The following is a 23,004-nucleotide window of genomic DNA, read 5'->3' as shown; positions in this document are numbered from 1 at the left end:
TTTTGCAATTCTGTTTACAAAGTTTATACTGGAGAAAAGTATATGATAAGAACTACTTTGTTTCACAGAATATTCAGAAAAGATTCTGCTTCCTAACTTGTGATGCTGCCAGTTACCTTGGAGACAATCTGAGAGGAATAGGCACAAAATTTGTGAGGTCTTCTCAGATGCTGACTTCATGTTCAGAATGCCCCACTCTTTTTGTAGATGCTGAAACAGTAAGTATATTCCTATAAATGATTATGAATAATCTGTCCATTGTGTGCCATGTCAAGGAAACCAGGGTGACAAAAAGATTTTTGTTTGTTAGAATCATCTAGTCGTCTTTGTTAGATTCATCAAATCTTCTATAGATAAGTGTTAGAGGTATAACTCCAATTATCCCATCTCAAATCATCTCTGAAGAGATTCTCTGTTTATCCTATTTCCGGTCAGCTCAAGAATGTATTTATCAGGGGGACACCTGTCCCTTTGGCTTATTTACTCATAGCCCTGATACCCCTAGTGATTATAATCTTTTTTTTTCTCTCTGTGGTCAACCAAACCTCCATTTATTCATGCTGTTTTATTAGAGACTGAGTTACTAGCATTTTTTTAAAATAACATGTATTTTAGGAGTTTGTTTCGTTACAATAATATAGTACTATTGCTTGTTAGTCCTAGTCTCAAAGTGTTACTGATATAACTCTGTTGGTTATAAATGTGACTTATTTTTACTAGTATATTTATATAAGCTCTAGTATGGATACACTTATACTAGTACAAGTCACCTTTACCCTTTTCCCATCCAGAACATAAGTGCATTCATTCTTAGAAGGAGTTACACCAATATTGCTATTATTAATCTCTTACAATTTTCTAAATATAGAAGCCCTCACAAACCATGTTGAGGTCATTGGGTTTAAGTCACTTACGAACACCAGAGAATAAGAAGGGCCAAACTCTGACTTTTAGATTTGGATTCATCGCTGTTTAGCAAGGTTACATCCAAACCTGAATTTTTAGCAGTTTGATAGTGCTGTTGCAGTATGGTGCAGTATGGTGTTACTGTAAACATCTCATGAACTAAATTCATGATGTAGTAGAGTTGATTTCAATCTAAATATTTGCACAGCCCTTTTGGGGAACCTTTGAATATTCCACATTATTGGACATGGGTTTTTTTCTTGTTCACTCAAAATTTTATTTATAATAAGGAAGCAAGTATGGAGGAACTGTAGAACAGAACTTTGTTAGTATACACACTGGTGAAACTCCAAATCCAGATAGCCATATTTCAGATCACATGTTAGATTTGAAATAATAACAGCTTGGGGGCATCACATGCTTTGTTCCATTTGTAGCCCAAGTGCACTTTCCACACCAGTGGTTCCTTGCTTCCTTCCCTACAAGCTCCCTGTTTCAGAACCCTCTGCTCCCCTACTAACATGTTTTCTTGGATATAACATGCACTGTTTTTTCAAAAATCATCTCCTGGAAATTGGGGTGCACATTATAAGCAACATGATATGGTAATAGAGTTTCTGCAGCCTCATGGGGGCCCAGGGTAGCAAAAAAAACACTGTGTGTGTTCTACAGGGAGTACCACAGTGAACACACTGGCTCCCTAGCTGCTGCTGCTCAGTTACTTACTGCTACTTACCAGTAATTTCAAAGCAAGATTGTTTTTTCTTCATTCCGCTGTTCAAAAGAGGGGTGTGTATGTTTCTCAAGGGACGTTATATGCAAGAAAATATGATATTTCAGAGACTCCCTGCAACTCTTTTTTCCTCCTATGCCAGGGTTCCCCCAGCCTCTCTCCACATCCCATATTTCTTTAGGTGCTCTCATTCTCCTTTACCGAAGTCCACCATTCTTCCCTTCCCTCATTCCAGAAGCTCCATTTGCCCTCATACTAGAGTACTCTATTCACCCCCTGACATATTCCAGAGGATCTGTGAGAGCCTCACTTTCCCCTATATCTTCCCATTTCCACCTCCCCATCACCATTCTTAATTTCCTTCTTTCATTTCCCTTTCCCTTTCAAGGAGAGAATATTATGAAACGATATTGGGAGGATACTCAGGGCTGAAGTGATGGGGACATAGTTATCATCAAACATGTTAATGGCTGCCATCAAATTCTACTTTGATCCCAGTCACAGAGATGGCTGAAGCCATTGGCTCTGATAGCCAAATGACAAGGGCTCCATATGACCCATTCCAGTTTCATCTAAGTCAGTAGGTTACTGTCCACTGATGCCTAGAACATTACCTGAAACTAGAATTGGTCAGCTCTACATTCATTAGCTACTAACCTAGAAGCAGCACAGAGAAGTTTCTGAGGCAGAGCTAATTGGCTCATTTGTAGTAGTGCACCAATGTGGCTACATTGCTTCTGGTTCAGGAGCTAGTGCTGTTGTACAAATGGCTCTAATGGCTTTATACCCCGTACAAGTCAGCTCTCACTCTGGCTCTGGTCATAACTCCAGCAACCAACCATTATCCACTGTGGATGGGATCAAAATAAAGTTCTGGTTCATACCAACAACTGGTTGCTGGAACTACTGACAAGATGGTGGCATAAGTGATGCCCAACCTTCTGGTGCTGGATGAAGTGCATGGGTTCAGTCCATGGGCTTAATCCACCAGGCAGCTGGCAAGCAATTCAGCACACAGCCCCACTCTGCACACCAGATCAGGCCCTGGCCCTGCATACTAGATTGGGCCTGCTGCTCCAGCCCTGCAGGCCAACCCAAACTGGTACCTAGGACAATGTCATCTGGCCATAGGGCTTGGAAATGTGGTGATGTGGAAGTAATGGCAGCATTAATTGCCACCACTTCCCTGCCGCCAAATTTCCAGGTTTGTGGGGAGCCCCATAGGCCAGATGACATGGCTGTGGGCCAGAGGCTGAGCACCATTAGTCAAAATATTTGTTGTTTTGGGACTGTGTTTTTAAACCTTAATTCCACTAGGATTTGGCTTTCACCAGTACAGCTAGCATCATGATAGAGTGTCAGCATAACATTGTGATTGGCAATGATACACCTTAAAGTGTTTTTTGCAGGGCCTGTCATAGTTTCTACTTCAGTGATATTCCTTAATAGTAGATTTCATTGGCTTTTTTTTTATCATAATGTTTCCAGCTTCTCTCATGTGGCCTTCTTGAAAAGCTGAAATTCAGTGTTTTAGAGCTACAGGAATATTTGGATACATACAACAACAGAAAAGAAGCAACTCTTTCAGTAAGCAGATATTTCTTTGCTTTATTGCCCAATGTATTCATATGTTAAAGCAGGCTGTTCAACTTCTATGCAGCTGGTGGCTGAATGCCCCATGGACCACACCAGCAGGGGTTGTATCAGAGTGAGCCACAGGTATCTTGGACCTCGTGCACAGAGATGTGACCCCTACTCCCCTTCCCGCTATACCTTGCACCCATGACCCCTTTCCATTGCTGCAGCGCATGCCTGTGCAGGCCTTTCCTGCATACTTCCACACAATACACATACCCCTTCTTCTCTTCCCTGCCCCCCACTGTACCATGCATGCTGCCCCAGGCTCCCCCTCAGCTCCTCAGGCCATGCCTGGGGTGGGGGCAGGCAGCAGGCAGAGCGCGGGGGAGCATGAAGACTCCAGCTGCTATTGGAGCAGGAGTGATGGGGGCAGCAATGACAAAGCAGGAGCCCAGAGGCTGCAGCTTAACTCCTCCTGGGCCAGAGGTGGTTCACAGGCTGCCAGCTAGATGGCCCTGTGTTAAAGCATTCTATTCTGCATTTTGATATAATATCTGTTTAAATAACTATTTAAATATAAATATTGGATTCATAAGTGCCTACTTGTATCTCCCTATCTTTATTTTAGAAATTACAGCACAATAAACGCTGTTTTATCTTGCTTCATTTCAACTATTTATGGATCTCTAGCTTTTCAAGCTCCTCATGTCTTTTTAATAGTAATTAATGTATTTATTTGCTTTGTTTCTACAGTGTAAGCCCTAATAGAACTCAGAAACAGCTTTTTAACTAAGTCTGCTAAAGCAGAATTTCTTAGATTATGTCCAGTCACCTAACTTAACTCAACACGTTTCTCAGCCGTTACATTGTGAGATTTTAAAATATCATCTTTAAATGTAGCTAATCTAAAAAGACCTAACATTTTTTTTCCTTGGAAAACAGTGGCTTGCGAATTGCAAGGCATCATTTGCTGGGGGCTCAAGAGATGGAGTTATTACTTGTCAGCCGGGGGATTCAGAAGAGAAGGTAATAAATGAGCAGTGCTATTTTATTTCCTCTAAAGTGCCGTTCATGAATTATTTCTTAATTGCCTAGGACACTGTTATGCTTTCTTCCTTTACAGAGTTTGGGCACAGTCCTAATTCTTGCACTCATAATACTAATTCTTGCACTGATATAATTACTGGCACAGGCCTTATCAGAGGGAAAGGATATATGAGGCTATGGCACTATAACCTCTTTTGCACCATTGAGCAGAGCACAGCAAAACTGTGTACAGAAAGTACAGCAAACAATTGTTTTCTTTAACACCACTGGAAGGGAAAATTGGAAAGTGTTGCTTTTTTTCCTTTCCATTAAATAGAATGACTATGGCTAAGCTAGCAATGCATTTTTTTAGTTTTAGACCAAACATTCTGACTGTAGATGCTTACCTCTAAAAGACCAATTCCAATCTTCCTCACACGAGAAACACAAGAAAAAAACCCGATAAGACAAACTTAAGGAGTTGACCCTGCAGACAGAATGGAAATGGCACCTTCTCTTTCCATGTGTTTTGTATATATTTTTAAAAACTAACATTTTCAGAAGCTTTGCCAAGTTTTAGCCAGTTTTTCCTCAGACACATTTTTGTAGTTTTGTCCATTTTCTATCTTCATTCATTTTCTCTTTTTATTGATTCATTTTTTTCTTGCTCTTCCTCTTTTGTCTTTTCTCATTACCCTCTGCTTTTGTTCTTACTTCATCTTCTTCCCCTTCTATCTTATTTCTTCTTTTTCTGTTCTGCCTTGATTTTTGCACATGTGCATTTGCCAAGCACATAGGAGCAGATTAAAACTACGTTCAAGTTCTTTTATTTCAAAAGCCTTAGGCATTTCCCCTTATGCTTTGCCAACCTTGACACTGTTTGAATTAAAGCCTATGGAAGGATCACAAGCAATGAACAAGCTGTTAAGCCTCCTCCATGTAGCGCTTGTGCCAACAAAATTGCATGAATACTTTGGTAACACTGCATACACCTGCCAATTTTAGGGCTATATTTAACAAAGCTACAAAGATTGGCCAGCTCTGAAGTCATACCTTGGCATATTGGGAGTAAGCTATCTGAAAAATTAAGAAAAGATGGATACAGAGATCCAATTAATAAAACTGAATCCAAATATGAAAAAAAATTCTGTGGAGAGTTATTTACTAGAGTATGCTCAGTTAGTGTTTCCACCCTTCTGTCACATAAAATAAACAGTAGGGCTGTGTGAAGCTTTGGTCGCTGATTCGATTCAGTGGAGAATTCAGCCTGATTCAGCGGCTGAATCTCCAAATCTGAATCAAATCAGGAGACCCTTTAATCTCTCCGAATCTAATCAGAACCCTCCAAAATGATTCGGAGAGATTCAATGATTCAGACATAGATACAGCTTTAAATGTTTTTTCTACATACCTCCAGGTACCAGGTGGCTCGTGAATGCTGAGATGGTGGGGCAGATGGAGCATCCATGGGAGCCCGGGGAGGTCCCCAGCACGCTCGGCAGTGGGCCCAGAAGTGAACCAGAAGCACTTCTGGTCCACTTCCAGGTCCACCATGGAGTGCCCAGGTGCCTCCTGGGTCTGGGGCGGGGGGCACCTGGGGTTCCCATGCGGCGGATCACCGAGCTGGAGGAGTGCGGGGGGAGTCCCTGCATGCTTGGCAGCAGACCCAGAAGTGGACCAGAACTACTTCCGGGTCTGCTGCCGAGCACACGGGGGGGCACCCTCCCCACACTCCTGTGGGATGCTCCATCCACCCCACCATCTCAGCATTCACAAGCCGCGCCTGGTACCTCGAGGTATGTAGAAAAAACATTTAAAGCTGTGTCTATGGCCGAATCGCTGATTCTCTGAATCAGCATCGAATCTTCAGATTCAGATTAGGCCAAATCGAAATGGGACAGCGATCCAAATTAACAAATCAAATCACTGTCCCCTGAATCAGGCCGAATCCAAATTGAATACAGCCCGCTTCGCGCACACCTACTAAACAGTGTTTGAGAAAAATGCTCTTACACTTGTAACCTGAGAGCTTAGATGGTCTTAGTTCCTTTTCTCAAAAGTGTGATCCTTGATCCCATTTTACATCTTGTGACTTGTTACTCTTTAAAAAAGGAAATAAAGCAGTAGAGGACTCCAAATAATATACAAATGAATTGGGATATGAACTGGGTACATATATTAAATGGCTAAACTATTTAAAGTTTGAATGTCATGTTACTCTTGTGTTTTGCTCACTTTAATTAGGTATTCTCTATTTCAGAGTTAATATGTGTGTATCTTGGGAATCCAGGGTTAATCCATGAATTACTTAATACTCAGAATGAAAAGAAGGGTTTCTCACTGCTGTAGAAATCCCTATTCTTTGACCAATAATGTTCCCTCAGCACAAAATGTATTATTTCTTGGCTGTTAACAGGATGGGAGGTCTTTTGATTTATCTCAAAAGACCTGTGTGTACACACATACATATACATTTCTCTTCCCTATCCCAGTCATTTGTCCATTTGGTCACAAAAAGACCTTTCTTTCCCAACAATCTCTCTTTTCTTTAGTCACCCAAAGTAAAATGGGAGCAGAGATCTAGAGAAATGTGTGCTGAGAAAGTGTCATTAGGAAAAGTGACTGCTATATGTAGTAATATATTTTCATGCATGTCCTCTGCTTCTCTGCCTGAGCTTGAAAGGATATAACAATCCAGGCACACAGTGAAGAAAGTGAATTTGTACTAAAGCACAGAGTAATTATTGGAAAGGCTGGGTGTCTTATAGGGGGAGCTGAAGAGGAAACTATATAAATTCGTTAATCCTTCTTGAAGATTAAACTGAGGGTCTGGTTGTTACTTGGCACTCACCTGACATAGAAATACTGCTTAAATCAACCCTAACAATAATAGATGGAGTAGTAAGAAATATCTCATTCTGCAGACAGTTAGATTCTCAGATGCATGTAACACCCTACCTGGAAAAAACAAAGTAGGAATGTGTATTCATAGCCTGCTCTGTAGAGAAGAGACTATGGATGCTGACAGAGGTTCAGATAAAGGCACTATGGGGTCTGATCTGCAATGCCAGCAATTGCATCTCCTGCCATGTCACACATGCATGGCAAGAAGTGCAACTGAAGAACCAGAAATCAGATTCTAATTGCTCCCTACAGCCGGTGCGGGGGGAGCCCAGGATCCTCCTCCACTGATAAGTAGCAAGCTGGGTACCCAGTATTCCCATGGCTTAGAACACCAGTCAGCTGACTTAGAGCAACAGTGTAGCGTTCCAGTGTGCTCCTGTGGCTGGGAGCATCAGTCAGCTGATCAGCGCTGGCCACACATTCAATTTAAGGTGCAACAAGAACCAACCACGAAGTCATTACATGTATTTTGTGTAATAACTTAGTGGCTTATTCCCTGTTTTATTGTGCTATTAATTGCATGAATGTGTAGCCAGGTTACTATTTAAGATGTGATTAACTGGTCTTGGTCCCTTCTAAACAGGGAATTCTTTATCTAGTAGTCAAATTCTTCCCTTGCTTTCCCTGAGCAAGAGATGTCTTGAAGCTTACATTTTCCTTGACAGTGAATAGTGATAATTCAAATAAATACTGGCATCCTATAAAGCCATTTAATGTCCCTCATTTGAAGATGCAAGATCAGTGTATAACTTTCTCCCATTCTGCTTTGCCAAAGTATGTGGCTTTGAAATTGGAAAAGTAAGTGGGATAAGTGTCCAAAGCTGTTAAGTGTTTTTTGTAAGGTACTCAAGCTGTTAGCCAACCCAAACCAAATTGTACCCTACATGGGTTCACACTAGTGTTCCAGTTTGTACTTTGTGGAACAGGGCTCCATGTAGCTTCAGGTTTAGCTATTTTATATGAATCAGGCCTGCCAGTGAACCTAGAACTAGAAATATAGCTACAGATTGACAGCAAGGCAAGGCAGTATCAAGTCTCATTGTAAACTATGTAAAATGTGACTTCCAACTGACACTAATTAATTCTACTGGATTGGCCTTATAAAGGTCCATGATATGGTTGTTACTAATGAATTATTAAGATCTGGAATTAAGTCTCAATTGCAGTAAAATTCATCACAAATCTAGAACCTGAACTGGGAATTAAGACCTCCTTGCTACCTGGCTATAACTAGGTAGCAAGCCCCTGCAGAAAAGGAACAGGAAGGTATCCAGTGTGCCGCTATAGATTGAGCAGTTTGCACTATACCTGAACAACATCCATTTAATGCTGAAGGCTCACGATCCAACAGTGCAACTCTCCTATGTCCATAAAACCAACTTGAAAGCAGGTGCTAGGGATGATCCCAGAACAGCCTGACTGGCAAACATCTGGCTCTGGAGTGAATCAACGGACTTGGAGGGGTAGGACATGCTCAGCAAGTACTGGCAACCGCAGTGATACAGACAAACCCTGAGAGGCCGAATATGTGTGATCATTCCACTTGAACCAGTTAAAGGGCAAGGACAGTTAAATGAAATCACAGGTAATATTTTCTCCTCTCAGTTTCAAGATGAAGAACTGAAATTGTTATCAAATTATAGGATCAAATTAGCCATCTCATTAACCAGGGAGTTTGGAGAATATTTATTTAAAATTAGTATATTTTCTTTCAGTTTATCACATGATGCAACTCCCTCTTTTCTTTCTTTTTTCTTTTTTTTTTTTTTCTTTTTTTTTTCTTTTTTGCACACCTTTTTGGAAGCAGTGGAGAGAAGGCAGCTTTTCTGGAATAGTAGACCGTGGAGTTCACTTTTTTGCTGCTTTCCCCACTTTTTATGAAGTAAATTCCATGGTAAATTTGTACACATTTATTCTATCAGTTTTGTTTAAAAATGTAAAAAACTAGAGGTACATCAAAATTTGGAGAGGAGTAAGTTACATACAAATAAGCTTTGACAAATGCAGTCATGTGGTTCTGAATATACTGATATAGTAACCTGTCTTATTTCTTCCTATTTGATCTTATCTTTATTATACAAGGCTTGATTATGTAAACTGCATGGAATTTTACAGAAAATGTTTTCTCTAGAAATGCTAGAAATAGAAAAAATGTTGCAGTAATGTCAAAGGCTTAAAGTTAAACATTCCAAAAAAGCAAACTTAATTTAGAGCTTAGTCTGTCATTTAGTCATTGACTTATTCCATGGTAGACCAGAATAACATTTCATCCATACATTCTTGAATACCAAAAGCTGAGGACAAGGTTGAATTCCTTAGCTTTGGCAATGTCAAAATAGTCTCATGGCACTATTTACTTAACATTGATGCATTTGTCTCCTTTGTTGAAATGGTAATATAAAACATTTTAATAACAATTGGAAACATGCATTTATGTTGTGTACATGTGTGCTGACATCACATTGTAGCTAAGTATAAGATGTCAGTGTGGATTATGTTTGCTAAACCAGCCACATGATGGTTTTATGATCTAATGGTGAAAGCTGCCTTAAAAACTTTAGACAGATATACTAGAAAAAATGTTAGCTTTTTGGAAAACAAAGGGAGATAACGTCTCCTTTTTCAGGTTGGGAAAGTTTATTGCTGAAAAGTTAATCCTGTTGTCATTTAAATGCCAATGCAATTGAATGTTACACTTAAATTAACACTGGAGCAGGACATGCATTAACATTTTAATGGCTCCATCACACCTGAGAGTGAGAGAGAGGCAAGGGTAAAAAGGAGTATGAATCAGTCTGAACCTACAAAGTTGCCAGTAATTCAGATGAATCTTGGACTTCCTTTAAAGTTCAATTTTTTTTTCAAAAAGATTGTAATAGTCATGACTTAAAACCTGTAATAGATTCTAACAGTCATGTGATTTCAAACAGATTTTTCATTTTTAAAATGCCAAATTATTACGCTATAGGCCATAGGTCTTCCGATAGAAATAAGTTTTATCTTTAACTTCCATATAACACAACTATTTGCTTCAGTTCTGTTGAAAATTAAAAGTACTGTTCCTATTATTTCTTTCATATAAGCTCATATATAAAAGACCAGACTTAGACAAATTCTTGATTTTAAGAATCCTGAAGCAATAAAAACTTGGGTGTAACTTCCTTATTTTTGGAAACATGCCATGGGAGAAATTAGAACTAACAAATCTAAAGATCTAACTTAGGACAATTACATTATAATTTGCCATTAGGATTAAAGCTTGGTTTTAATGAGAATGCTGTGCATGTTGTGTGGGTGAATTATTTTCAACCGATTAGCAGGTTGAGGCAAGCAATGCTAATACTGCTGACAGTTTGTGCTATTAAAGAAGGGCTGTGCTTCCTATTGCATGCATTAAACTGACACTATACTTTCTTTCCTTTCCTTTTTTTCCTGTGCCATGCTTGCTGTATAGCAAATGGAATCTCTTGCAGTAAGTTGAAGTTCTTTCATACTTTGTCCATCTATAGATGAACTAATACACCCTGTTTTTACTGTTACTGTTTTATCTTAGCATGTTTTTCCTTTTCTTTTCAATTATTTTTCCTTAGCAAATTTGATTCAATGTGTCTTTACTAAAATAAGTGACTAAGTTGCATTTTATGTCACTTTTCTCTTCAAAGAGAAATGTAAAGGTGCAACTACAAAATTCTGGCATTTGCATGGATTCATAGAAAAACAGGGCTGGAAGATACCTCAGGTCATCTAGCCCAATGCCATGCTCAAGGCAGAATCAAACCTGTCTAAACTCATCCAAGTGTACCATTCTGAAAATGAATCAATCTTGTTAAATAATCAAGACTCAAACTGACTTTAAAACCAATACTGGAGTTCTGAAATAGTGATTATTTTAAACCCAGTGTTGTTAACATAAGTATATAAATATAATTTTAAACTAGGCTTTAAAATATTTACATTTTGTTAATTTGAACCATTTTACCATCGTGTTAGTCTAACAGCTATTCAGGAGTAAAACAAAGTTAGCTGCTTGATAAGATAACCAACTGTAGAATAACTTAAAATTAAATTTAGTTAAAATTAATTTTTACCGTTATCTTAATTTAATCTAGTAACCAGCAGGGGAGAAATTGAAGGATAAGTATATACAATATCGCCAACCCCAGAGCTTCAAAAGTCATATGTTGAACTAGTGGAGGCCAACCTTTTTGGCAGGCATGCCACAAAGTAAGCTCCACAACCTCCCCAAGTGCCACTCTAATCTGCATACCCTGCCCAATATGTTGTTCTTCTTTCTGCTCCCTGCCCTGTGCTCCCTGTCCTATTTGCTACTGTATTCTCTGCTACCTTTCCAATCAGCCACATGCAATATACGAAGGCTGCCTATGCCACTTGTAGCATGCAAACCACAGGTTGGCCACCCTTGAGTTAGACCATAAAACATCATGTAAAATGTAAAAATGTTTTTTAAGTGTTTTATGGTTTTTTGGCCTATCTTTTGATTTTTGAAGAGCTCCTTGACCATTCCGTGTGCGTTTGTATGGGACAATTAGTTTCACCCACTCCTAAATTTAAGAAAAATTTCATCCAGTGCTTCAGGGTCCTTTGACCACAGATTAATTCTGCACCTATTCCCAGATCAACTCTGTCAGCAGTTCTGCCTACATATTAGTTTTGTCCCACAGCCTCAGCTCTGCTTTCTTCAGTCACACTCCAGGCTGCTGGCACTGAATTTATGACCCAGATACCTTGTACCGAGCGGACCCAAACCCTCAGACCAACCACGACAGCTCCATTCAATAATAGGTGAATTTTATTGATACACACTGATAGCAGATAAGAATAATGCAAACAATTCTATATCTACCAGTCCTAGAGCTTCAGAGTCAAGGTACGTCTGGCCAGTATGCGAGCTTCACTCTGAGGTTCTCTCTTGAATGTCAGATGTCAGCAGCCTGGGGGTTGGAGGCTAAGGCCCACTCTCTCCAGTGGGGTGGGTGAAACGGGCTGGTGGTACACCCTCTGTCCATGATGTCCTCACGTTCCCCTCTCAAGGACCCTTTGCTGCTCTGAAATCCCTCCATTTGTATTCCTTTTCCTTCAGTGATGACTTTCTCTGGGCATCGCTGATTGGCCTTCCTGTGGTCATCATACTGTCCACGTTCTGTCCTGCCAGTATATTCCTTTGTTTCACAAACCCATCACATGCACGCATCCTAATTTGGGCTTTTTCTGGGCCTCCTAATTTGGTCCATCTACCAAAGCTGGAAATCCCAAGGCTCTGCAATTGGGCACTGTGACCTGGTACCACTTTATCTCATGTTATGGACCAGTGTGGTACATGTCTTTAATTTCCCAGCCTATGTGCTGCTTGCCTGTATGATGCAGCGGGCTTTCAGGAAACTTTGTCACAAAATTGAGGTTTTTTTGGAATCAATTAACCCTTGCCATTGCTCTGGACCATTGTTCTAATGCAATATCTATTTTACCTATAAGCCACTTCCCAAAAGCAAATCTCTAAATGCCATTTTCTAGCCATCACAGGCCTGAAATAAGGGCCAGCTGTATCAGGGTCCTGTTCTCTGCTTTGCTGAGGAGGAAAAAATGGGACAGAGAAGATCAACCTATAGCTTGCAGGTCAGGAAAACGAAACAGAGCTGGGTATATATCTACGCTGCGGTGTAGACATTTATGCTATTCCCCACAGCCCCAAGATAGGCATTTCTGTGCCTGTGAGATTCATAATCTGAAACTCCTATCTAGGTTTAATCACTGAAAGGCATGATCTTGCTGAATCCCAGAGAGGAGGAAGACAGGCTAACCACCTTCTGCTGTGGGTGTGCGAAGTGTAGCAGTGTATGTAGGGGTGTGCAAAGCGGGCCCTATTCAATTCGGATTTGGATTCAGCCCAAATGAGGGACAGTGATTCAATTCGTTGATTTGGATCACTGTCCCCGATTCGATTTGGCTGAATCTGAAGATTCAATGCTGATTCAAAGAATCAGCGACTCGGACATAGACACAGCTTTAAATGTTGTTTCTACATACCTCTAGGTAGCAGGTGGCTCGTGAACACTGCGATGCTGGGGTGCATGGAGTGTTTCATAGTTTCATAGTTGGTAGGGTCGGAAGGGACCTGACCAAACCACCACTCCCCCCCCCCTGCCATGGGCAGGAAAGGATGCTGGGGTCAAATGACCCCAGCAAGGTGATTATCTAGCCGCCTTTTGAAGACCCCCAGGGTAGGAGCAAGCACCACTTCCTTTGGAAATTGGTTCCAGATCCTAGCCGCCTTGACTGTGAAGTAGTGCTTCCTGATGTCTAACCTGAACCTACTCTCCATCAACTAATGGCCATAATTCCTCGTTACTCCCGGTAGTGCTTGGGGGAATAGGGACTCTCCCATAGCCTGCTGGTCCCCCTTGGCCAGTTTGTAGACAGCCACCAGATCCCCTCTCAGCCTTCTCTTGTGGAGGCTGAACAGGTTCAGGTCCCATAGCCTCCGTTCATAGGGCCTGCCTTGCTGCCCCCCAATCATGCGAGAGGCTCTCCTCTGGACCCTCTTGATGCTGTCCACATCCCTCCTGAAGTGCGGCGCCCAGAACTGGACACAGTACTCCAACTGCGGCCTGTGTCCAGTTCTGGGCGACCAGTGTCGCATAGAGGGGGAGGATCACCTCCTTGGACCTGCTCGTGATGCGTCTGTGGATGCATGACAAGGTGCAGTTAGCCTTCCTGTGTCCCCATATTGGCGGCCCATGTTCATTTTGGAATCAATAATGACTCCAAGATCCTTTTCTGCCTCTGTGCTGACTAGAAGGGAGTTCCCCAGCCTGTAGGTATGCTGCTGGTTCTTCCTCCCTAGGTGCAGTACCTTGCACTTCTCAGTATTGAAGCCCATCCTATTCTCATCCGCCCATCCCTGTAACCTGTCTAGATCTAGTTGCAGCCTGTCTCTCTCCTCCAGCGTGCCCACTTCTCCCCACATCTTAATGTCATTTGCGAATTTGAACAAGGTGCTTTTCAACCCCTCATCCAAGTCGCTGATGTAGATGTTGAACAGCGGAGGCCCAAGGACCGAGCCCTGGGGGACCCTACTGCCCACATCTCTCCAGGTCTAAAAAGATCTATCCACCACCACTCTCTGGGTGCGGCCCTCCAGCCAATTTGCAACCCATCTGACTGTGTAGGCATCGACGCCACAGTCATCTAATTTTTTAATGAGAAGGGGTGAGAGACAGTGTCGAAGGAAGGCCTTCCTAAAGTCCAGAAAGACTACATCCACCACGACACCTGTGTCCAAGGATTTTGTGACCCGGTCGTAAAAAGCCACCAGGTTGGTCTGACAGGACCTGCCTCGAATGAACCCATGTTGGTTCCCCCTAAGCCTCGCCAGAGCACCATGAGTGCTCGTAAAGCCGTGCCAGGGGTCTCGCAATGACCTCTGCTAATTCCGTCAGCACTCTGGGATGGAGATCGTCAGGACCTGCTGATTTGTACATGTCTAGTCCCACCAAAAGTTCCATGACTAGGTCCTCACTGACCCTGGGCCTGGCAGCGCCTCCCCTGGGTCCGTCGGGGATCCCAGTGGGGAGGATGCCCTGGTCCCTGCTCAAAAAGATGGAGGCAAAGAAATTGTTAAAGAGGTTAGCTTTGTCGTCTGGTGTGACCACCAGATTTCCTAGCGTATCCTGCAGAGGCCCTACATTAGCTGGTACCTTCTTTTTACCCCCTATGTATTTAAAAAAAGGACTTCTTGTTATCCTTGATCTGGGTTGCTAGTCCAGTTCCATCTCCGCCTTTGCCTTCCTAACAGCCCCCCTACAGTCTTAAGCAATGGAGGTATAATCCTCCTTGGTGATGGCCCCTCCCCTCCACTGGATGTACGCCTGCTTTTTAGCTTTGAGACGTTCCTGGATGCTTTTGGTGAGCCATGGGGGCTTTTGAGCACTCTTACCCCTTTTGATCCACATTGGGATTGTCACCCTTTGGGCTTGGAGGATCGTCTCCTTAAGGAATGACCACTCTTCCTGGACTCCCAACTCCCCTCCAGGACCTCAGTCCCTCCCTACAGAAGCACAGGGGGCTCCCCAGCTGGCTCAGCAGCAGACCCGGAAGTGGACACAGCATCGCAGTGATCGCAGTGATCATGAGTTGCGCTGGTACCTCAAGGTACGTAGAAAAAACTTTTAAAGCCGTATCTATGCCTGAATCTCCGAATGCCCCTAGGAGCTGCCTGCTGCCAGGGTGGTTCCCCTGTCCAAGCCACCCACCAACTCCAAGTTCATGATCAGGGAACAGGGACTGGGAGATCATTATCTCCCAGCCCCCTGCTCTGCAATCAAGGAGCAGGGGGGTGGGGGGGCGGGGCTGGGAGATCCTTATCTCCCAGTGCCAGCTCCATGGTCTGGGGCTGACGCTGGGAGATCCTGATCCTGAGGGGAGGTGGCACAGCTGTGCCTGACTCCTGAAGCAGCCCTGGTTGGCTACTCTTCCCTAGAAGGCAGAGAAGGAGAGGGGAGGGGGAAGGTAGCCATTTGGAGGCAAGTCTAAAATTGCCAGAGGGCTGGAATTTCTCATTGGCTCCTGTCTCAAACAAGACTGAGGGACTTGTGAAGAAATCAGGAGAGTTGGCAACACAAAATTAATTTTGTGCTTTGGCATATTAAAAAAAACTGCTAACATTGAACATTTTAGAAAACTAAATGCCTAATTTATTTTAATATAACGTTCACTGATAATCACAGTGATACCAATTCAACAAATCACTTAAGTACCTACTTAGCAAGGCATACAATAAGTGTTTTGAAAAATCAGGGTCATTAATAGCACCTTCTTTTTTCTTCTTGACATGAAGTACTGCTCTAAGTCTTCCATAGAAGTAGAAGGATCACTTAGTGCATCTCACAGCCATGTCAGGACACAAGCAGAGGAAGTGTCAAAATTAAACTAAAATGGAAATCCTAAGTGAATTGTTAAGCTAATTCCAGAAATGTATTTTATTAACTATATGCAGACCATAGCCTTCTATGACTATTTAGATAATCTGCACTGCTTGTGGCACCTTTGGAATGGGATGAATAAATTTGAAACAATGAGCTTTACTAGAGAGAACTAGAAAGTTGTGATTAAATCAGAACTTTGTTTCTAACTAATCGCCAGTTAGAATTTACAGAGGCATTGCACTGAACCTGCAGGTGAGACAGGGAAGAAAGATTTTGTGCTAGTCTCAAGTGCCTATACTGAGTGGCCCTCAGAGTGAATTATGTCAAGTGCTCCATGGCATAATAAAGAATTGCTGCAAAATAGCATTTTAATAGATTAAGATGAAAACAGTAGGGGTGTGCGAAATGGTCCATATTTGATTCAGATTCAGCCCAAATTGGGGGACAGTGATTCAATTCGTTGATTTGGATCACTGTCCCAATTCGATTCGGCTGAATCTGAAGATTAGATGCTGAATCAGAGAATCAACACTTCAGCCATAGACACAGCTTTAAATGTTTTTTCTAAATACCTCAAGGTACCAGATGTGGCTCATGAATGCTGTGATGATGGGGCAGATGGAGCATCCCACAGGAGTGTGGGGAGGGCCCCCCACCTCTCCCTCCCCCCCCCGTGTGCTTGTCAAAACCCAGAAATGGACCAGAAGTATTTCTAGCCACTTCCAGGTCCGCCACTGAGCACGTAGGGGAACCCTGTACCCCCCAGCTTGATGATCAACTGCAGGGGAACCCTGGGTGCCCCCCTCCCCCGAGACCCAGGAGGCACCTGTCACTGAGCCAGGGGCAGGGGAAGGGTCCCCCGTGCACTCTGCGGCAGACCCGGAAATGGACCAGAAGTGGGTAGGGAGAGTGGGAAGCCATGCAGTTGCAATTTAGGTTGCATAGCAACCAGAAGTCATTGCTGCCTTTCCCCTGGGTGCCCAGCTTCATCCTTGTGCTACTGCTTTTGCTAGATCTGGTGGTGGGCCCCAGGGAAATTGCCTCATTCATCCTGCCATAGTTACCACTGTACAAAGTATTCATATTTAAAAAAAAACACTCTTTAGAGATACATAGACAAGATGCGGAGGCCCAGCTTCTCTGGCCTTCACAATGGTTCTGTGTTACCTGTAGCCCACAGCTTTAAGGAGAAGAGCTGAATGTTGTGCCAGAAAAATCAAGTTAATGTTTCATGACATGTGTCTACACATGCATTTGATATGAGAGCAGTTTACTTGAAAGTAAACGCTCCTGGGCAGGCTACTACACACGTAGGGAAGTGGAAGTAGAATCTTCACCAAATCCCCACCCAGCCAGGGGCTCACTGCTAGCTGCCTGACCAGCAGATCAGGGCAGGGAGCTGGGACCTGCCCCACCCCTGCAGCTCTTTGGAAGCCCAGCACCTTGATCACCCGATTGGGGCATGGGACTGGGACCTGCCTCTGACTGAGACAGTTCCCAGTCCCCACTCCATGATCGCAAGGCAGGGGTTGAAGAGCTTGTTCCCTGCTCAGCTCTTGATCGCAGAACTGGGTGGGGAACAGGCTTCCCAGTCCTCACCAACAGGGAGCTCTCAGCACCAGCTCCCCAGTCACAGGGCCTGAGCTGGGAGATACAGATCTCCCAGCCCTCCATTCCCCAATCATGATGGCAAAGCAGGGGTGGGAGATAAGGATTTCCAAGCCCCCACTCCCCATTCACAATCTCAGAGTGGGGAGGCTTGGAGCTCCCTGCTGCCGGGGCAGGGAGACATGTCCCCGCCCACGTTCTGGTGATGGAGCCTGCCCCAGCAGCAGGCAGCTCCCAGGGGCCGGGAGCAATCTCCCTGGTGGCCAACTGACCAGAAGCAGATTTGCTCCCAGTTAGGTGTCTACACAAGCACTGCTGCAGTTAGTAATCACAAGTAAATTTGCTACTTGCATTTGCAGATAGCAAATTTACTCGTGATTAGTGAGGTTTACTGCACAGTAAGCATGTACACGTATAGACGCACATGCTTACTGTGCAGTAAACTACACTACTTCGTAGTAAAGCATCTTGTATAGATGCACCCAGTATCTGGGGGATTGATTACCACAGAGTCCAGAAGTCATCATGCCCCTGGAACTTGGAGCCTCTGCCTCAGGCACATGTTGAACGGTTTCATAAAGGTGTGAAGGAAGAGAAGGGTTATGTTGCAGAGCTAAGACTGTGTCCACCTGGCTGTATTGGTTTTCTTTTCTTTTATGTTTGGTTCCTTTCTACTCATAAATAGGGACCTATTCAAATAATGATTCTGCTCTTTTCACAGATACCTCAAAAAAGTGGTTTCCATGAACACTGCTAAAACAGCAGTGTCTGCAATTTTGTGCAGAATCACCACAAAAACAAACTTACTAAAAATAAATACTGGCTCCCCAGTAGTGAGGGGTGTGGGGCTGTATGAAGGACAAGCCTCTCTCCCTATCAGTGGTGAAATGTGGGGGCTGCACAAAAGGCAGTCCTCTCAGACAATCAGCAGTGAGGGGTGGGGCTGCTAGGGCCTCTTGGCCAATCAGTGAGGGGGGGCACTCTGCTGTGAAAAGATCATAAAAATGGAGCCAGTGATGTGATCGGCCTGCAAAATCACCTGCCTGCCCCCTCAATTTGGGTAGAAGCCTACTCATAGATGCAAACAGAAGCACTTGACCCTGGAACACTCTTTTGTTGTCCCTATCTTGAACTGGCTTCTCAGAAGGTGTCTCAGGCCACTTTTGCATTTCTAAATGTTTAATATTTCTCCCACAGTAAAATAAAAATATTTAAACTGACTTTTGAAAAGCACTTTGATATCTACTGATGAAAAGTACTATGCAAGAGATTGGTATTATTATTTTGAAACTGTGGCAATTACAGAGGAGATAGTATCTTGGGTGTTTTTTGCATTTATAGTAGATTATATTTTAGTAAAATAGTGCCCAAAGCTTTTTCTTACCAGAGAAAAAGTAATATGTATAGGTCCAAATATTTTAATTACACAAAAATGTCCCAGAATCTACTGTTCTGTATTAATGATTTTTTGTTCTATAAATCTTTCCATAGCAATTGGAACTGTGTCAGAGATTATACAAACTCCACTTCCAGCTACTGTTGCTTTTTCAGTCCTACTGTAAGCTCATTGGACAGGTACATGAAGTTAGTTCCATGCCAGAGGTATGTCATAAATATTGCTAATCTTTTAAGTAAAATAAACACTGTATTGTAATATTTTTATTTTTATTTCTGCAGGATTTAACCAAATATTAATTATTCATATTTGATTTGTAGCACCAGATTAAATATTTTCATAATACACTTGTGTCTTAATTTAAAATACAGATGGGATTTTGCACTATGTTAGAGATTTCACAGACTCAGACTTTTGAGTTCTTTTAAACTTCACCCTCCAACAATCATTTAATCAGTGTTGAAAAACTAGAATACTAAATTAGGCTGTGATCATGGAATGATTTCTTCACATGCTTCTCTTCACATGAAGAGGATGGCTCCCTATGTCTTCACATGGTTTTGACATTAATTGTCATGGCAACTGATGTCTTCTATTAGTGATCCTTTTCCTTGTGCATGTTTGACATTATTTGGACATTGTTGCCACATCTATGTTAGAAGCACCACATTAGTGTGACTAAGTGGTGACACCTGTTAAGCAGCAATATGTTGGTGCCCTGGTGCCATATTGCTTCTAAGTGGCTGTCACTGTTATAGAAACGATCACCTGACTTCACTGTATGGAAAATGCCCAAAGGGGAAATGGTGTTAAAAAGAGGTTTTTGCTTTCCCTGAAGTTGCTAGAAATGTGCATTAAGTGCATTAGTATACCATACCAGTGAAGCAGAACTAGCCTGGGTGCCATTTACACTGGCAAAACTGCAGGGATATTTTATTCCAACCTCCCCATGCAAAATAAACTGTACCTGCAGGAGCATAATTTTGCTAGTGTAACTGTGTCTACACTGAAGACACTTACTAGCACAGCTTTGGTAATAAGGGATCACACCTTTTCATATCCCCAACCTAGCCATTGCAGAAAAAGTCTGCAGTAGATCTGCCTTGACCTTGCACTATAATTGCCCATGTTGTGGAAAAACAAATATCTTCAATTTCTGCTTTGTCAGTCAATAACCTGAAAAGTTAAATTTATTTTTAAAAACTTTTTATAATAAGAGTTTACTAGTAAACTCAGTATCTATGTAGCTTAATTTTATGATGACTTAGACAATTTGTAACAATAATTTTAGAAAATGTTTCTTAAATCTTCTGCTACAATTTTGAGACTCAGTGGGTGTGTCTACATGTTCATTAATGTGCTTTTGCTACCACCCAGTAAATTCAGTACCTCTAATGTGATGTACTAACTAAGTGCACATTAGGCTGCCCTAATGCACAGTAGCGAAAGTGCATGCTTTTTTAGCGACGCTTAATGCACAGTAGCCTAATTTTACAGTTCATTAGTGTATTAGCATGGTTTTTGCTGTGACACTAATGCGCAGTAAAATAAGCTACTGAGTATTAAAGTGCACATGTAGACATGCCCACTAATTCTAAAATTTACTTCTTAAAGTGGCCTGTTCTGAACTTTAGAATTGGTAATTTCTCTTTAGCTATTTCTATACAAATCACTTAAAAATTATTGACAGAAGCCATGTTTTGAGACAAATATATCTTCAAAAATCCTCCAAAATGCACAGTGTATTAAGAAATAATATCTTAAGAGATAACCACTGTAAATGCTAGGTCATCACTTAAGTGAAAATGCTAAAACAGCAGCATATTTAATATTTTTTTCATGTAAAAAGACATTTAAACTAGCAAGAAAGAGCTAGTGCATCTAATACAATTGTAGTCTTAAAAAAAAAGGCATTTCAAGTTGCAAAGTGTATTTTGTAACAGTTATAATGAGTAACTTGAAGATTCTTAGTAATTAGGGATAGTATTGTTTATAAGTGTATTGCAGTAATGATAACTCAATTTGAATATAGTTACCATATTGTAGAAGCTACTCTGAAATACATTTTTAATGTAGCAAAGCTAGAGAAGAAGGACCAAGGAAGCTATGGGTCCTCTGTTAACAAGCCAGGGGGAACTCCTAACAAAGATGCAAAGAAGGCAGATCTACTCAACAGTTATTTTGCCTCAGTCATCACAGAATGATTAAGCTGCAGCCAGGTGTACCTAATAAGGATTATCTGGAAAAGGAAGGGGGCAAGCTGAGGAAGGAGATAACAAAAGAGTTCATCAGAGAGCTTTTGTTGGGTCTGAGTGAATTCAAGTCAGCAGGGCCAGATGAACTTCATCCCAGGGTGTTGAAGGAACTGGCAGAGATTTCAGAGCCCTCGGCAGTGATCTTCAGAGAGATGGGTCATTGGTACCAGAGGACGAGAGGTACCAGAAGGCCAACATAGTGCATCTCTCTAAAAAAGGCAAAAAGGAAGAGCTGGGGGAACTACAGACTGGTTAACCTCACTTCAATACCTGGGAAGTTACTGAAGCATATCCTAAGGAAGGCTACTTGCAAGCATCTGGAAGAGGAAAAGCTGATCATAAGCAGCCAGCATGGATTTCTGACAAACAAATTGTGTCAAACAAACTAGATCTCCTTCTTTGACAAAGTAACTACTTTGATGGATGAAAGAAATGCTGCGGATATAGTGTAGACTTCAGCAAGGAGTCTGAGAAGGTACCACACAACCTTCTCATAAATAAATTGGAGAAATGTGGGCTAGATAAAACTACTACATGGTGGATAGGTAACTGGCTCAATAGCCACAAGCAAAGGATAATTATTAACAGGTCTATGTCAGAATGGTAGGAGGTTTTGAGTGGAGCCCCAGAGGTGTCTGTCCAGGGCCTGGCACTGTTCAACATGTTTATTAATGTTTTGGATGCTGGCCTAGAAAGTTTCTTGAGCAAGTTTGCTGATAACACAAAACTTGGAAAGATTGTGAACACAGTGGAGGATATAATTGCAATTCAGAAGGGTTGCGACAGATTGGAAAGTTGGGCTAGAGCTAACAGAATGATGTTCGATGTGGACAAATGTAACATTTATTATACCTCGGGAAGAATAATCAAAAACACAAATACAAAATGGGGGACACCTGGCTGGATGGCAGCACTATGGAAAAGGACATGGGGGTCTTAGACCACAGACTCGGTATGAGTCTGCAGTGTGATGCAGCCACACAAAAAGCAAATGCACTTTGGGCTGAATCAATAGAAGCAATAGATGCAAGACACAGGAGGTGACAGTGCCTCTTTACTCAACATTGGTTAGGCCTCATCTGGAAGTACTGTATGCAGTGCTGGGCTTCACATTTTAATAAGGACGTGGAGAAGTTAGTGTCCAGAGGCAGGTAACAAAGATAATAAAGGGCTTGGAAAGCAAGTAATATGAGAAAAGGCTGAAGGAGGCATGCTCAGCTTGCAGAAAAAATGCTTAAGATGGGACATGACAGAAGTCTTCAAATACTTGAAGGGCTGCCATAAAGTTAGAGGGAAAGCACTTTTTCTCTCTTGATGCAGAGAAGGACGCAGACTGATGCCTTGTTGCTGCAGCAAAATAAGTTTATATTGGATATCTGGAAACATTTCTTCAATTTTAGCATAGTGAGGCAATGAAATAGACTGCCTAAGGCTCTCCATCACTGGAAAGTGTTCAAGAAGAGGTTGAACAACCACTGGTCAGGAATGATCTAGGTCAGTGGTCTCCCACCTTTTTGGGTGGGGGATCACTTTTTGAATTAAAAAGCAACCCAATATCTATGCGCTGCGCCCCCCGTCCGCAATCCCAAAGATCAGTCCCACACCTTCCCTCCACCTAGGGAAGGGGGGGGGGGGGGGGGGGTGGGGGGAAGGGGG

At 42.3% G+C, this 23,004-nt stretch overlaps 1 protein-coding gene across 7 annotated transcripts in view; it reads left to right on the top strand.

The window, feature by feature from the left end:
• LOC102383623 (protein furry homolog) overlaps nt 1–23,004 on the top strand; it is a 214,234-nt gene that overhangs the window by 185,456 nt on the left and 5,774 nt on the right. For 3 of the 7 annotated variants that reach the window (XM_025207100.1, XM_025207101.1, XM_025207099.1), the window contains 5 exons: nt 69–218; nt 3,128–3,226; nt 4,160–4,243; nt 10,602–10,619; nt 19,189–19,299. In XM_025207100.1, the coding sequence (XP_025062885.1) occupies nt 69–218; nt 3,128–3,226; nt 4,160–4,243; nt 10,602–10,619; nt 19,189–19,299 (462 nt within the window). Of the gene's footprint in view, nt 1–68; nt 219–3,127; nt 3,227–4,159; nt 4,244–10,601; nt 10,620–11,829; nt 11,951–19,188; nt 19,300–23,004 lie in introns of all 7 variants that reach the window. The other 4 variants (XM_025207103.1, XM_025207102.1, XR_003094660.1 and 1 more) reach the window with 3 other exon arrangements.

The sequence above is a fragment of the Alligator sinensis genome, unplaced genomic scaffold (assembly GCF_000455745.1).
Source record: "Alligator sinensis unplaced genomic scaffold, ASM45574v1 scaffold406_1, whole genome shotgun sequence".
In the NCBI taxonomy this organism is placed as follows: domain Eukaryota; kingdom Metazoa; phylum Chordata; order Crocodylia; family Alligatoridae; genus Alligator; species Alligator sinensis.
This window is presented reverse-complemented; position numbering and strand designations above follow the sequence as displayed.